Below are 16,571 nucleotides of genomic sequence, written 5' to 3' on the forward strand. Positions count from 1 at the left end.
TAATTTTATTTTACTATGTGATTTTTTTTGTGGCTACGATTTATTTTGCCAACCCACACTAGACCTACATTTTAAACGATACGTCAAATGATTACAATTCATATTTAGTTGAAGATATTACCCTTAAAAATTGAAAAATGTTCCTCATTGAAATAAAAAGTATTTATTGTCGAATTAGATTTGATATGATAAAAGTATTCAACTATAAAAGTAAATTACTTTATTTTTTAATTTATTAATTTTAGCTTCAATTCGAAGCTGAGAAGGTGTTGGTTTTACTATGATGTGTTTTTATTTTTTTTTGTGTCTTGCCACTTTTATTTAGCTCTCACCGAACGGATTTCTTTCAACGATGCGTCAAAAGATCACAAATCGTATCTAGTCGAAGACATTACCCTTAAAAATTGAAAAAATTTCCCTCGTTCCCCGTAAATGGGAGAAACCTCCAAAAATATTACAATTTTAAAAATCGCTAATTTTCGAAATTTTTTAAATTTTTTTTTACTTAAAACTGCCATAACTTTTTCAAAAATGGACATATCAATATAATTTTTTTTTTTAGAGATGTTTGATGTCTTTATCTATCATTTGGTATACTTTTTTTGTAAATCTGACACTTAACCTGACCAGTAAAATAAAAAGTAGTATTTATATACATCTTTCATTCGACATACTTTTTTTTTTAATCGGACCATTTCCCTTAATACAAGGGGGGTTCAAAACATAAAAATGCATATAGAAAGTAGAACTTTTTCAACTTAACTTTTGAAAATGTTCCGGAAAGACACTTTTATATATATCTTAAATTAAAGCTAATGTAATGTACTTTATTATGAAAAAAAAAAAATTTGACCTCTGGACTGGTCTTCGTGGTGAAAATGGCTACTGAATGCTATTTTTGTCTGAAAATTCTCGATATTATATTTTACATTTTTTACTTTATAATGCTGTAACTTATTGTATCAACACAATTTTTTTATGTGAAATATTATTTTTTAATAATCCATTTTTCATTCAGGATATTAATAAGGAAATAGCAGATCATGTAGCTTTTGTAATAATACATCAATTTTTTAAAATTATACATTATCTAAAGATTTGCATCGAAGCATTTTTTTTTTTTATTGTGATTTTAATAACTGTCAGATATCATTATACTTGATCCAACTATGCTACGTCAACACTGTGCCGCGTCCCTCCTGGGCTGGGTTTTTTATTATTAACTTTAACTTTAAAGGACAAAAAAAGGGTGTTAGAAATTATTACTTTTAACATATTAAAAATCAAAATCAATAATAATTTGAAAAGAATTATTTATAAAAATTATATAATATGTAATTTTATATCATATTTTTAAATCTAAGAATTACTAATCTGGATATAATTAAGGAAATAATTGATGTTGCTTTTATAATTATCCATCAATTTCTTAGAATTAAACACTATCTACAGATTTGCATCGAAGCGTTTCTTATGATAGTGATTTTAATCACTGTCAGATTAAATCTATAATGAACCCAAATATGACACGTCCACACTGTGTCGCGATCCCACAGTGCTGGGTTTTTTTTTAATTGAAACCTAAGACATTTCCTTTTCATTTGATTTTTTTTTATAAATTTGACCCTAGTCCTGTCCATAAGGAGGGATTCAGAATGACAACTTTTTCAAATTAACTTTTAAAAATGTTCCGGAAATACTGACACTTTTATAAATATCTTAAATTAAAGCTATATTACATACTATAAATTAAAAAATAATATTTGTCCCGTCGACTCATCTTCTGGGTACAAAGGGCTGCCGTATTTAAAAAACATGATATTTTTGTGTTCACATTTTTTTTTTGGTTTATTTTTAAATACCTTACAAGGGTAAGCAATAGTACTGAGTACACCAATGTTTATAAAATTACATAAATCTAACTTACATTAAATATAAATTTAAACTTATTTTAATTACTTTTCCACCTCAAAGTAAAGAAAAATGATGAGTGATCAGAAAGTTATATAATTAATATCAACAGTGAATTTATAAAGAAAACACAAAATTTCGATAAAAACGTTTTATTGTATTTTTATTGTAATAAATCATTTAAATAGAAGTCTTAGTAAGCATTTCTATGCAACTCTTGGTGTTTAAATAATTATTCGTATTGATTTACTGCACATAATACATTATGATTGTTATGTATTTTTTAAATGAAAATGTATTTATTGATTATTTATACTTAACATAATAATTAAACATTAATATTTGTTATATTAATAAGAAGGATTTTGTTATTATTTAGTCAATATGCAAAACTTTAATTGCAGATTTGAAATAGTCGCAAAAATGGGTTTAGAAAAGTATATTTTGATCTCTGAGGAAAATTCTTTATTCACCAATAAATTTATTCATAAGTTACAAAAAAATTTTTTTTTTAAGTATTGCATTTGTTATTTAACTTTTATACATGTTTGCTATAAAAGTAATATATACTTAATATTTTTTAATAATTTCTCCATAAACATCACAATACTAAATTATTAAATATCAATTTTATACTAAATTTAATAACTTAACACGGCCGCCGGGGATTGACGGCCGGTTATAGAAAGTGTACCGGAAATCATGTGAAAAAAGAGGCACGGTACGGGATTAGAACCCGCGACCCAAGGCGTCGTAAAGACAAACCTTACCACTAGGCCACCGTGCACTTATGATTCAGATCCCGATACACTTTCATATAGGTTGATAACGTGATGTGCGGCTGAGGGAAACACGGTACCGTGTCAAACTATATTTAGGATTTATTTATATATTATATTATAAAATCAAAGAACTACTAATTAGGATATAAATAAGGAAATAAGAGTTCATTTGTTTTTTGAATAATCCATCATTTTTTTAAAATTAAGCATTATCTACAGATTTGCATCGAAGCGATTCTTATGACGGTGATTTTAATCACTGTCAGATTAAATCTATACTGGACCTAACTATGCTATGTTTACACTGTGCCTCGACTCTACTGTGCTATCGTTTTTTTAGATAAAAATTCGTTTTATTTTTCGAAATAATTTATTGGGTTTTAGTTGAAATAAAAATTATTTATATCACATGATTTTTCATTAAACTATCATTAAAAAATGTTGTTACTCGAGTTTAATAAAAATGGGGCAAAATGTCCAGATTCGCTCCATCAGTAAGTTCGAAAAAATATTTTGCACATTTGGCTAGCCTCGTAAAATATCTGTTCCTAAAAACTATTTAAAATTTTTCCTTATTATCATGATCCTAATCTAATTAAAACATTGACAGATATTATATTGATAGCAGTAAAATGATATATTAATGTAAGGTGACATTACTGTTATAGTAGTAGTATGAAAAAATTCATGTTACGGCATTACAAATATAGCATTAATATTTTCAATGGTATCAATGTTAGAGGAAATTCGATTGCGACATTACGTTGAAATAATTACCAAAATTATAAATGTCCGTCAATGTGTTAATGATGTATGAAACTCATTACAATTAACTTTTATAAAATGGGTAATTGATATTGTCGCAAACTGAGTAAAATTTAAAGGGGATTGACCTCATCAAATATATTTATACATACCTAAAATTTGCAATGCACTTTCAACGATTATTGCATTTTTAATTTTAGAAATAATAAGAAAACATATAATTACAGTCGGGATATAGCATAGTGGAGTTTAAGTATTTTTTGTAGATTATCAATTATTAATATTTGACAGTGATTAAAAACACTGTTTTAAAACGCTCTGATATGTATTATGATCAACGAATTAACAAAAATATTATCATGTTTGAAAATATAGCAGAATATATATATATATATATTAATTGCTATAGCTAGTTATATCTAGCTAATGTTTGATAAATTAAAATTATCTTTATATAAACAAAGTTTAAGTTATATTGTTTTGATTATTGCCAAATTAAATCAAAAAATAACTCTTAATATTAATAAATATTAAGGTTTCCTAAATAGTTTTCTAACCTTACTTACAACACTTAAATTTGAAGTCTAATTATATATTAGTGTATTAAATAATTTATATACTAATATTATTTTTAGTAATCACATCTTTTTATTTTAGGAATATCCCCTAAATTCTTTTTATTTCAAACAATTACATATTTCATTATATTTCACAATTCTATCCCAATATCACTTAGAGTGTACATCGAAATTGTTCGTTGGATTGAGGTATTTAAATAAAAATATATTTATTTTATTGTTATCTTATGTTTTGAAAATTATACAAATCACTTAATATGTTATATAATTTATTAAGGCATGGTTTATTGATAATGATCTAGACATGTATCACGAAGAAACGGATACACCCGCCCTAGTTAAATCTCCAAATCTTAACGACGAATTAGGACAGGTATATAGTTAATATTTAAAAATGTCAACAAAATTATTTAATCGTTAATGTCATGATAAATTTTAAGACTATAAATGTGTTTATTTAAACTAAAGGTGAAATACATTTTTTCTGATAAAACTGGTAGTCTGACTAAGAATATTATGGAGTTGAANTATAAATGTGTCTATTTAAACTAAAGGTGAAATACATTTTTTCTGATAAAACTGGTAGTCTGACTAAGAATATTATGGAGTTGAAATTTTGTTCAATTGCTGGAAAACTTTATAATGAAAGGTCATGGAACACTTTAAATTATGTAAGCTTTAGTTTAATAATTATTGTCTAATTTTGATAAGTAGTTTAAAAGTGTTAGGATTGACCTGAATTAAGAAAGGAGGTAGAGCAAAATTTCCAGGCTATACTTTTATTTATTTTAGATGTGATATAAAATTTAACCCGTAACCATTTCACCGCGGTTTATGAAATTTTTCTTCAATCAGTGACATACCCAAAATTTTGCAATAGGAGGCTTAAAACAAAAAATTGTTTGGTATTTTTTTTTTACGATATTATAGGTATAAGGTAGTTGTAGTATGGTTAATGGGGAGGGCAAAGTTATTTAAACGCATCTTTGGATATACCACTGACTAATAGTCAATTATGATAGCGGCTTTAATAATAAAATAATAAAAGTAATGTTTATTTTTTACAAATTAAAATAATCAAGCTTTTTATTGTTATTGAAATATTTCAAAGCACACTAACGGGTCTTTGAGTGTACTAGAAAGTTATGATAAAAAATAGGTTTTTTATTTCGTTAACGGTTTTATTAGATGCTGATGTACAAAATTGTGATTAGTGAAAAAAGTTATTCTACAGCTCACGTGAGTGGTTTCAATATTTAAAGGGAAGTTTTACTCGCTGTCAGTCATTTTTATTATCTTATTAGTTTATAAATTATCGTTTTTCAAATAGCCTTTAAAAGAATATTTTTACAAGAATGAAAAAATGTAATTTAATTTTTTTAATAAGATTCATAAAAAATATATAGGATATGGTTAATCAACAAAGAACAAAAGACGATATCATTGAATTTTTAAGAACATTAGCTATTTGTCACACTGCAATACCAGAAAAAAGAAATGATAATGAAATATTATACTACACATCATCTTCAGGTAATAGAAAGTTATTATTTGACTAAAGTAGTGGATACATGAGGTATAGCCATTTCTATGGACGGTCTGAAGGAAAAATTAATTTTGTTCATGCTAAATTTCACTCAATAATCTGGTAGTGTAAACTACTGGAATTCTTTCGGTAGCTTGCAATCAATAGAATTTATATTGATAATAACTAGTAGTAAGAACATTTTAAATTAGTAGATGAAGAGACATTTACAATTTAGACATAAAAGGAGCTCAGAAATGAACAATTTTAATCTAAAGTTATTGTACCGCACTTCATTATAACTCGAGTCCAAATTCGCGAATAACTATTTAATAGTACTTTATTATTAATTAAATTAATTAATGGTATCATTAAATTATACAGAGTGTTCAGTAAGCAAAGAAACAAGTCAATTGTTATAAGCAATAAGAACAATAGAAACTCCTTTCCTTACTTACTGAATACTCTATTATGTATTTATAATATGTACCTTCAATAATTTTATAGTTTCTTTAGTAAATTATTAAAATTAATTATTTAAAAATTATATTTAATTTAATTGCAAAAAAAATTCACTTTTATTTTAATATTAACAATATGCTAAATAATTTAATGATAATTAGATGAACAAGCATTATTGAACGGATCGAAACTTTTTGGTTATATATTTCAAACTCGTTCTCCAAAATCGATCACTATAACAGCAAATGGTATTGAAGAAAAATATGAAATTTTGAGTATTCTTAAATTTACCAGCGCTAGAAAAAGAATGTCAGTAATTGTGCGCTCTGCTGATTCCAAAATAAAACTTTATTGCAAGGTAAGTTCTTTAATTGAATACTACAATTTTATTAAAGTGTTTTTAATATTTAATGTTTTAGGGAGCTGATTCAGAAATGTTAAAACTTTTATCAGATATAGGCAAAAAATATGAAATCATGACTAAGATTCATTTAAAAGAATTTGCCTGTGCAGGATTCCGAACTTTATGTTATGGATATGCCGATATTTCTGAAATTTATTATGAGAAATGGAAATCTGATTACCTTAAAACCTCTACTATTATACAAAATCGTGAAGAAGCTCAAGATAAAATAGCGGCAAAAATTGAAAAAGACCTTATATTAACAGGAGCTACTGCTGTCGAGGATAAACTACAAGACAACGTGATTTATTTTTGATATTATAATTGTTGATATTTATAAAAGTTATGATTATTATGATTTTTAATCGGCCAATTATAATGGACTGGATTTAGTGTAGATTAGTTAGCGGTAGACCACTAAAGTGGGTTTTCCAAAAATATTTTATAGGGAAAAGCTAATACCCAAAATGTTTTGCAATCTTAAAAAAAATAAATTGAATTAAATTATCTAAATTAATTTTTAATATTTCATGAAGGTTCCAGAGACGATTCAAGCTTTTTTGGATGCTAATATTAATATATGGATGCTAACTGGTGATAAACAAGAAACGGCAATCAATATTGGAATATCAACCAACATTATAAAAAAAGGAGTTCCATTGATTGTTATAAATGAATCAAATTACACAGTATGAAACTTTATAAGTATCGCATAGAAGGTAGTACTAACTCCTTGTGAATAGGGGATAATACTTTCACAGCCCCTCTACCAGTCGTAAGAGGCGACTAATAATGTTGCGTCAACCGAGGTTGACAGCCGGTGAAAATTTTTCGTCAAAAGGTTTTAGGATTCCTGAATAAAACTTCGACAGATTGTCCCAGCTCGGATGTACGCGGAGATAACAAGTGAGAGGAAATAAAGTAGTTAAAAACGGAGAAGACCTAAGGAGTAAAATATTTGTATCAGCCGAACAACTTGTGCGGTAACTATTTCAACGGTGATGTGTACAGGTCTACCCAACGCTTGTAGTGTCAACGGTGCAGGGTTATCATTAACTGGTAGAAGTAGAGAATTAGTAGAATTATTTAAGATGAGAAAAATGAACATTTATTGGGTGCAGGAAACTAACTGGAAGGGAGAGAAAGCAAGGGAAATAGGTGAGGTTTATAGAATAATATACTCAGGTAAGTATAATACAAAGAATGGTGTAGGGACAATAATAGATGAGGAGATGAAAAGTAAAGTAGTAGAAGTGGCTAGGAAAAATGACATAATTATTGTCGTAAAATTAATTTTCGAGGGAAAAGTGTTATATGTAATATGTTAAGTAATAAGTGCCTATGCACCACAAGTAGAATGTGATGAAATAGACAACGAAGTGTTTTGGAGAGAGATGTATAAGGTGATGCAAGGAAGATCTGGCAATGAGAGGGTGGTGTGAAATGTTGACGGAGACATAAATGATATGTAGAATAAATTTGTTAGTTGTGTAAAGAATACTGCAAAGGAGATTGTGGGTGAGAATAGGAGTAGAATGCCAGGAAATAAGGAAACCTAGTAGTGGGATGAGGATGTTCAAAAAATCATAGAAAGTAAGAAAAAGCAATTGAAAGTATGGCAGAAGAGCAAAAGGAGAAAATATTAAAATATTGGATGGAGTATAAACACTTGTGCAAAGAAACGAAGTGTGCAGTAAGTAAGGCGAAGTTTAAGTGGTATGATGAGTTGTATGTTAAGCTAGGAACAAAGGAAGGCGAGAAAGAAATCTACAGACTTGCAAGAGTAAGAGAAAAATAATCTAAAAATTATAACAATGTAAGATGTATAAAAAGTAATAACAAGAGAAAGCTAACGTCGTGAGATGATGATCTGAATAAAGATGGAAAAAGTATTTTTAAAAATTACTGAATGAGGAATATCCAAAATAAACATTAGAGGATATCTCGTAGAACGAGGGACTAGAGATTTAATTAGTGAATAAGAGGTATGGGAGGCTGTGGCATCAGTGAAAAGAATAAAGCAGTAAGACCAGATAAAGTGCCAGTTTCTACTGAAACATCAATAATAAAGAACCAGGTTGTGTTTTTGCCAAAGAAGTCAACAATGGAGTTAGTTTTTGTGTAAGACAACTAATAAAACAGTATAGGGAAAAGAAAAAAAAGCTTTGTATAGTATTTATAGATTTGGAAAAAGTGTATGATAGAGTACCAAGAGAGGTTTTAAGTGGGTATTAATGAGAAAAGTAGTCCCAAAAAAAATAGGTACATTAATATAGTAGAGGATATGTATGATGGAACTTTACTAGGGTAAAAAGTGTGGGAGTAGTAACAGAAGGTTTTAGGGTAAGAGTAGGAGTGCACCAAGATTCTGCTTTAAGCTCTTACTTATTTTCTATAGTGATGGATGAAATTACTAGTGAAATACAAGGAGAGGTGTCGTGGTGCATGATGTTTGCTGACAATATAGTGTTAATAGGAGAAAATAAATCAAAGGCTAGAGGCGTGGAGATCAGCTCTTGAAGAAAAGGGTTTAATAATAAGTAGGAGTAAGACAAAGTATATACAGTACGAGTTTGACATAGGAGAACACGAGGTAGTTGAAATGAGGAGGTCAGTGACAATAGCTGAGAACGTGATAGGAGAGGTAGAGAGTTTTAAGTATTTAGGGTCAGTTATGCAAAGGAGCGGTGTTATTGATGAGGATATAAGATACACGTTTAAGTGTGGGTGGTTAATGTAGAGAGAATCGTCTGGTGTCTTATGCGATAAAAAAATTCCAATGAGGCTGAAAGGTAAATTTCATATGACTGTAGTGAGACCAGCTATGATGTATCGTTCAGAGTGTTAGCCGGTTGACAAGAAAGTAGATTAGAGAATGAGTGTAGCGGAGTTGAGAATGCTTAGATGGATGAGTGGAGTGACTAGAGAAGATATGATAAAGAACAAATATATAAGAGGGAGTATAAGTGTAGCATCAATCGTAAATAAATTAAGAGAAAATAGATTTAGATGGTATGGTCATATTATAAGGAGAGAGGAATCGAAAGCTGTACGAGCAGTTATAAAAATGAATGTTGAAGGAATAGGAAATAAAGAAGACCAAGAAAGAGAATAGAAGGGATGTAATTGAATGTGATATGACGACGTCTGATGTGAGCGTAGATGATGAGGGTAATCTTGTCAAGTGGAAGTTAAGGATAAGGTTGGCCGACCCCAAGTAGTTAGAATTAAGGCGAAGGAAAAAAAGAAAAAGAAGACGGAATGTAGAGCTAGTTTAATAATTTTTCTTTTGGTTACTAAATTTGACCTGACTTTTTCTTATTCTTAAAAAATGAATTACAAAATGTGAAAAATATCATAGGTTAACATTTATTTGTTAATGTGTTTCGTAAAAAACTTTTAAGTAGTTCAATTCATAGCTGAGAAGGTATTCATTTTTAAAAAGATATTATCTTTATGTATTTCTGACTAATTTTGTCAAGTCTAACTGAATCAATTTTATTGAACAATATAGCAATAAATCACGAATCGTATGTAATCGAAAACATTAACCTTAAAAATTGAAAAAAAATCCCTTGTTCCTTATAAGTGAGGGGAATCCCAAGAATTTAAAATTTTTTAATCGAAAAATTTTGATTTTTTTTTCATTTAAAATTATCATGATTATTTTAAAAATTAATGAATTAAAACATTTTTTTTTTTTATAAATAACCTAGGCATTTTCTTATTACTTGGTTTTATTTTTATTGGAAATTTGACGTTTCAACTGTTCAGTAAGGAGATTCAATAGTTTCTTTTGAATAAAAATTTAAGTAGTATAGTCGTAAAGGAAGGAAGAGATTAGTACCTTATTTATCCCATTTTACAAAAAAAATTAATTGATTTAAGAGTTAGTTATAAATATTTTCACAAATAAAATGTTTAATTAATTTCAATCAAATGTGTATATTAAAAGAAAGGGGACTGGCCTTTCCAAGAAAAATGTTTTAGCATCCAATGGTTTATTATACATTGAAGTATTTAAATACAATTATTCTTTTAGTAGCCACATTACATAAAATATGCTTTATTTTAACATATATTTAAAAGACGGAATATTTTCAAAAGTTAAGTTGAAAAAGTTCTACTTTTAAAACAAATTTTCAAGTTTTTAAAAATTCAAAAAAGCTTTTCTTAACATTGAAGAGGCAAAATAACCAAAATAAGTATAAATTTATATTTAATGTAAGTTAGATTCATGTAAATTTTATATTTATAGGCGAACTCATTACTATTGCAAATCCTTATAAGGTATTTTAAAATAAACAAAAAAAAATTAAATTTGTATACAAAAATAGCATGTTTTTTTGCAGCCATTTGCATAAGAATATAGATCGTCGGGACAATATTTTTTTAAATTTATTGTACGTAACATAAATTTAATTTGCACATTTGTTTTAAGGACTCAGTATTTCCGGAACATTTTTAAAAGTTATGTTGAACAAGTTACTGTTTTGAATTCCGTCCTGTGGGCAGTTAAAGGTTCATATTTTCAAAAATTTATATAAAATAAAAGCGAATTATTTAAGATTTCAATATAAAAAATAATTATTTTGATTTGTTCATTTTTTCAATATGTAATGGTAATTTTTAGAAAAAAGTGATAAAATGTCGAAATTTACCGATTTTAAAAATTGTAATATTTGGGGGGATTTCCAACATTTACGGTGAACAAGGGGAAAATTAAAAAATGTTGAGGGTAATGTTTTCAACTAGATACGTTTGTGATCTTTTGACGTATCGTTGAGAAAAATCGGTCCAGTGAGATCTGATAAAAAATAGTGACAGACACATACACAAAAAAAACAAATTATATAATAATAAAAAAAAACACATCATGGTAAAATTAATACCCCGTCAACTTTGCATCAAAGATAAAAGTTAAAAAATATTTAGGATTAAAAAATGCTAAAAATAATTTTCTAAAATAAATATTTTAAAAGAGTTTGAGTGGCTAGTATTAAAAAAATCAACCTGTTTTTCTACAATTTTATATATTTTTTAATTTCTCAATAAAAATTACAATACTATATTATTAAATATCAATTTTATACTAAATTTTAATTATTTTAATAAGTACTTAACCATGTATTATACTTACATTATACTTATAAAACTTTTAATCAGTATATAATTAAGAAAATAAGTGTTCATATTACTTTTGGAATAATTTAATAGTCCTATCAAAAATTAAATACAGTCTACAGATTTGCATTGAATCACTTTTTTAATTATATTTGTATATACATTTTGTACTCCCCAAAACAACACTACATATTTTAGTGAGAGATTGAGGATAAAATCAAATTCTGAATTTAATTTTTTTTTTTACTAATACATGTCAACACCAAAGTCCAAAATCTAAAAATATGATAGTAATAAAAATAAATGTATAATTATCAAATGAATTTTTATTTTTTAAGGCTTGTAAAAAATCAATTCACAGTTATATTAGACAATTAGGACCAACTCTCAATAATCGAAATCATCCCTTCACTCTTGTAATTGATGGACAATCTTTAGCATTTGTTCTATCGGGAGAGATTAAAAGAGATTTTCTAAAGTTAAGTATTAGCTGTAAAACATTAATTTGCTGCAGGCTAACTCCATCGCAAAAAGCTGAGGTATGATGAATTGTTTTTAATTATATTTTAAATAATTCTTGATAGAATGTAAAAAAAGTATTTCTTAAGAAAGTTTATTTAAATAGTTGTTTATGATTTTTTTTTTATGAATGGTTTGTAATTTTTATTCATGGACAATAATTTATCTTATTCTCACAACTAAAAATATAAAAAAAAAAAAAATGGAATTTTTGTTTTAAACAGTTTTTTGTTGTATTAAAATTAATGTTTCAATTTGTTTAAATAACAGTTGAAACAATAATTTTTTTTTGTTATTATAATGTTAAAATTTTGCAAGTTTAATAAGTTGTTTAAGGTTTTAAGAATTATATTCAAGAAGATTTGTAAACAATTATATTTATGTGTAGAGGGTGATTATCACCTCTAGATATATTCATTTCTTTTTAGTGAAAGAGGATTGACCTACATAATATCGTCTTCTAGATGAAGTCTCGAATACGTAAATGATCGTAGATTTAGATCCCCAAATATATGCAAAATTAAATATAGCTGTTTGGTTATAATTTCTAATATTGAGTTGGATAAATTGTTATTTTTTTTTATATTACACTAAAAAAACATGCTTTTATTCTATATTATAGGCGCAGTTAAAATTTTCCTAGGAGGCATTTGGACATTAAATATTGAATCCTGTCCTAGGAAAATTTTACATGAAATACATTCAAACAGAATTTCCGTTTCCATTTACCGAACCAATTTCTTTCAATGATACGTCAAAAGATCACAAATTGTATCTAGTCGAAGACATTACCCTCAAAAATTGAAAAAATTCCCTCGTTCCCCGTAAATGGGGGAAACCTCCAAAAAAATTACAAATTTAAAAATCGCTAATTTTTTCAATTTTTTCAATTTTTTTTACTTAAAAGTGCCATAACTTTTTCAAAAATGAACATATCAATATAATCCTTTTTAATATAGATGTGTAATATCATTACCTTTCGTTTGGTATATTTTTTTCATAAATTTAACCCTTAACCTGCCCACAAGGAGGGATTTAAAATGACAACTTTTTCAAAAAAAATTAACTTTTTCAACTTAACTTTTGAAAATGTTCCGGAAAGTCTGACACTTTTATATATATCTTAAATTAAAGCTAATGTAATATACTTTATTATGCAAAAAAAAAAATTTCGGACTTTATTTTATCTTCATGGTGAAAACAGACATCAAAGTTTATAAAAAAAATACGATTTTTGTAAAAAAATTCATTTTTATATTTTTAACTTTATAATGCTATAACTTTTTGAAAGATGTATGGATCAATATAAATTTTTTTTTATAGATGCATGATGTCTTTACCTATCATTTGGTATATATTTTTTTTATATCTGACCCTTAACCTGCTCACAGGGGGGTATTTAAAATGACCACTTTTTCACAAAAAATTTACTACATACTTTATCTTAATTAGGATATTAATAATGAACTAGCAGATAATGTAGCTTTTGGAATAGTCCACCAATTTTTTAAAATTAAACAGTATCTAAAGATTTGCATCGAAGCGTTTTTTTTTTATAGTGATTTTAATCACTGTCAGATATCATTATACTTGATCCATCTATACCACGTCACCACTGTGCCACGACCCCCCTGTGCTGGGTTTTTTATATATTGATATAAAACCGTGCTAGATATAAAATAATATATAGTAATATGATATATTGTAATAAAACTTTGATAAATTGTAGTTGGTTGAACTTGTAACAAAAGCCACTAACGATGTAACTTTGGCAGTAGGTGACGGTTCTAGTGACGTTCCTATGATACAAAAAGCAAATATAGGTGTAGGAATTTCAGGACTAGAAGGTTATCAAGCATCTAGTGCTGCTGACTATTCAATAGCACAAGTAAATCAAAAAAATTATTTCATCAAAATGTATTTTTTAAATTAAACTATTCCTTTTAAAGACATTTTAAACTATTTTGTTTAACAGTTCAAATATTTATCTAAACTAATATTTGTTCATGGAGCATGGAATCATGATAGAGTGTGTAAAATGATTTATTATTGTTATTATAAAACAGTATGTTTCTACACATTACAACTATGGTTTGCAATATACTCTGGATGGTCCGGTAAATTGTTGTTTGATAGATGGATTATATGCACTTATAATATAGTAAGTTATTGTGGATAAAACCCAATTTTATTTTATTATCAGTAACCTTTTTGATTATTATGAAGAAAAAACAATAATGTAAATCTAAAACAAAATTTACGAACAGATTTCAATAGCTGATAATATCAATTATTTAAAACTATATTTTACATTTTTTTTTTGATTAATAACCATGAAGTAGAGTGATTTGAGAAACAAGAAAAAATTAAACTTTGCACTTGATTTATTTAAACGAATTTAGAGTTCAGGTTTAAAAAATAAATAAAATATTTGTTCAAAAATATGGTTATTTAATTTGGAAAATAAGGATTTAGAATATCATATTAATATATAATGTGAATAATATTGTGGGTTGTTTGTAACTTTTATTTTCATTAATTTAGGGTTTTTATTATTAACAATATAAATATATATAATACGGGTATTTATTAAATAAATACCCAAATAGGCGGGTTTTTGTATCCTATAAAGTCTAAAAAAATTAATAAAAAGTGGTCTATCGACTTTATTATTATACCTTATGTAATAAATCAAAAATAAAATAAAATAAACCTAATAGAATAAGAATAATTTTTAGTGGGCAATGTGGTATATGGAAATAGTAGTAATTGACAAAAAAAGAGAAAATACTTTTCGGTTCTTGGGCGACTACTTAAGAATATCCGTCCAAACCGGGGACAGGTATAGGAGGACTGTGTGTATGACGTTGACTAAGAGTGTGTGCCGCATCTCCCTCGGCCCTCTCAGATTGGACATGACTTCCACCAGACTGTTTATAATTTTCGGGGTCCGCTGGGCCACACGGGTAAAGTACAGACCGATCATTAGACGTTTGTCTACGACTAGGCCCAGATAAGTCATGGAGTCCTAAAGCGGAAACTTCACCCCCACTACTACTAAGACTAATTAATTCTAATCACAATAAAACGCTTCTTCACTTTGTTCGGCACATTTAAGGCTATTCATAAGAAAAATACACAATATATAAAACTTTTGAAAGTTCTAAATTTAAAAATCAGTAAATTTTGTCTTTTTTTTACTTTTTTTTCTTAAAACTTCCATAACATTTTCAAAAATAAACAAATCAACATAATTTTTTTTATACTAAAACCTTAGATATTTCCCTTTCATTTGATATCATTTTATTGAAAATCTAACACTTAACCTGCTCATTGAGGGGGATTTAAAATAGCAACATTTTTACAAAAACTAACTTTTTCAACTTAATTTTTGAAAATGTTCCGGAAATACTGCGTCCTTTAAACATAAATCAAATTAAAGCTTATTTTATGTACTACAAAATGAAAAAAAAAAAATTTGTCCCGACAATTTATCTTCTGCATGTAAACGGCTGCCGTAGTTAAAAAAACGCTAATTTTGTGTTAAAATTTTCGATTTTAAATTTTCAACTTAAAAATGCTATAACTTTTCGAAAAATGCATGTATCAGGACAATTTTTTTTTTTTCTAAATACATTATAAGTACATCTTTCATTTGACATACTTTTTATTAAAATTGGACAATTTCCTCATATATAGGGGCCGTTCAAAACTTGAAATATTATATAAAAAATAGAACTTTTTCAACTTAACTTTTGAAAGTGTTACGGAAATACTGCGTCCTTTAAACATATAATAAATTTAAGATTATTTTATATACTATAAAATGAAAAAAAAAAAATTTTTTCTGACGACCTGTCTACTATGTGCAAATTACTGTCAAAATTTAAAAAAAAATGTAATATTTGCGATAAAAATCACCTTCTATAAGGATGTTTTTTGTACTTAAAACTGTAATTACTTTTTCAAATATTGACAAATCAAAATAATATTTTTTTATATTGAAACCTTAGGTAATTTCCTTTCGTTTGATATCATTTTTTTTTTGAAAATCTAACACTTATTCTGCTTATAAGGGGGATTTAAAATAGCAACTTTTTTACAAAAACTAACTTTTTCAATTTAATTTTTGAAACTGTTCCGGAAATACTAAAATAATAAAATTTTTCATCAACTTTAAAGAACCACAAAAATAGGTTAAAAATGAAAATTTGGACTGATTATTTTAAACAAATTAAAAATCAAATCAGTAATAATTTGAAAACAAATTTTAGCTTCGATGCGAAGTGGAGAAGGTATTAATTTTACTATGATGTGTTTTTTTTTTTTTTTTTTTATGTCTGTTGCCACTTTTTCTCAGCTCTCACTGGACCGATTTCTTTCAAAAATACATCAAAAGATCACAAATCGTATCTAGTTGAAGACATTACCCTTAAAAATTGAAAAAAATTCCCTCGTTCCCCGCAAATGGGGGAAATATCCAAAAAAATTACAAATTTAAA

At 26.9% G+C, this 16,571-nt stretch overlaps 1 protein-coding gene across 4 annotated transcripts in view; it reads left to right on the plus strand.

Annotated features, from left to right (window-relative positions):
* Positions 1-16,571, plus strand: part of LOC126897179 (phospholipid-transporting ATPase IA-like) — a 38,872-nt gene that overhangs the window by 10,841 nt on the left and 11,460 nt on the right. For all 4 annotated transcript variants that reach the window (XM_050670551.1, XM_050670552.1, XM_050670553.1 and 1 more), the window contains 10 exons: positions 4,116-4,225; positions 4,314-4,409; positions 4,591-4,707; positions 5,443-5,569; positions 6,185-6,381; positions 6,443-6,727; positions 6,963-7,115; positions 11,889-12,089; positions 13,799-13,957; positions 14,045-14,230. In XM_050670551.1, the coding sequence (XP_050526508.1) occupies positions 4,116-4,225; positions 4,314-4,409; positions 4,591-4,707; positions 5,443-5,569; positions 6,185-6,381; positions 6,443-6,727; positions 6,963-7,115; positions 11,889-12,089; positions 13,799-13,957; positions 14,045-14,230 (1,631 nt within the window). The remainder of the gene's footprint in view (positions 1-4,115; positions 4,226-4,313; positions 4,410-4,590; positions 4,708-5,442; positions 5,570-6,184; positions 6,382-6,442; positions 6,728-6,962; positions 7,116-11,888; positions 12,090-13,798; positions 13,958-14,044; positions 14,231-16,571) is intronic.

Source organism: Daktulosphaira vitifoliae, unplaced genomic scaffold, assembly GCF_025091365.1.
Source record: "Daktulosphaira vitifoliae isolate Bord-2020 unplaced genomic scaffold, ASM2509136v1 Scaffold_2, whole genome shotgun sequence".
Taxonomy (NCBI): Eukaryota; Metazoa; Arthropoda; class Insecta; order Hemiptera; family Phylloxeridae; genus Daktulosphaira; species Daktulosphaira vitifoliae.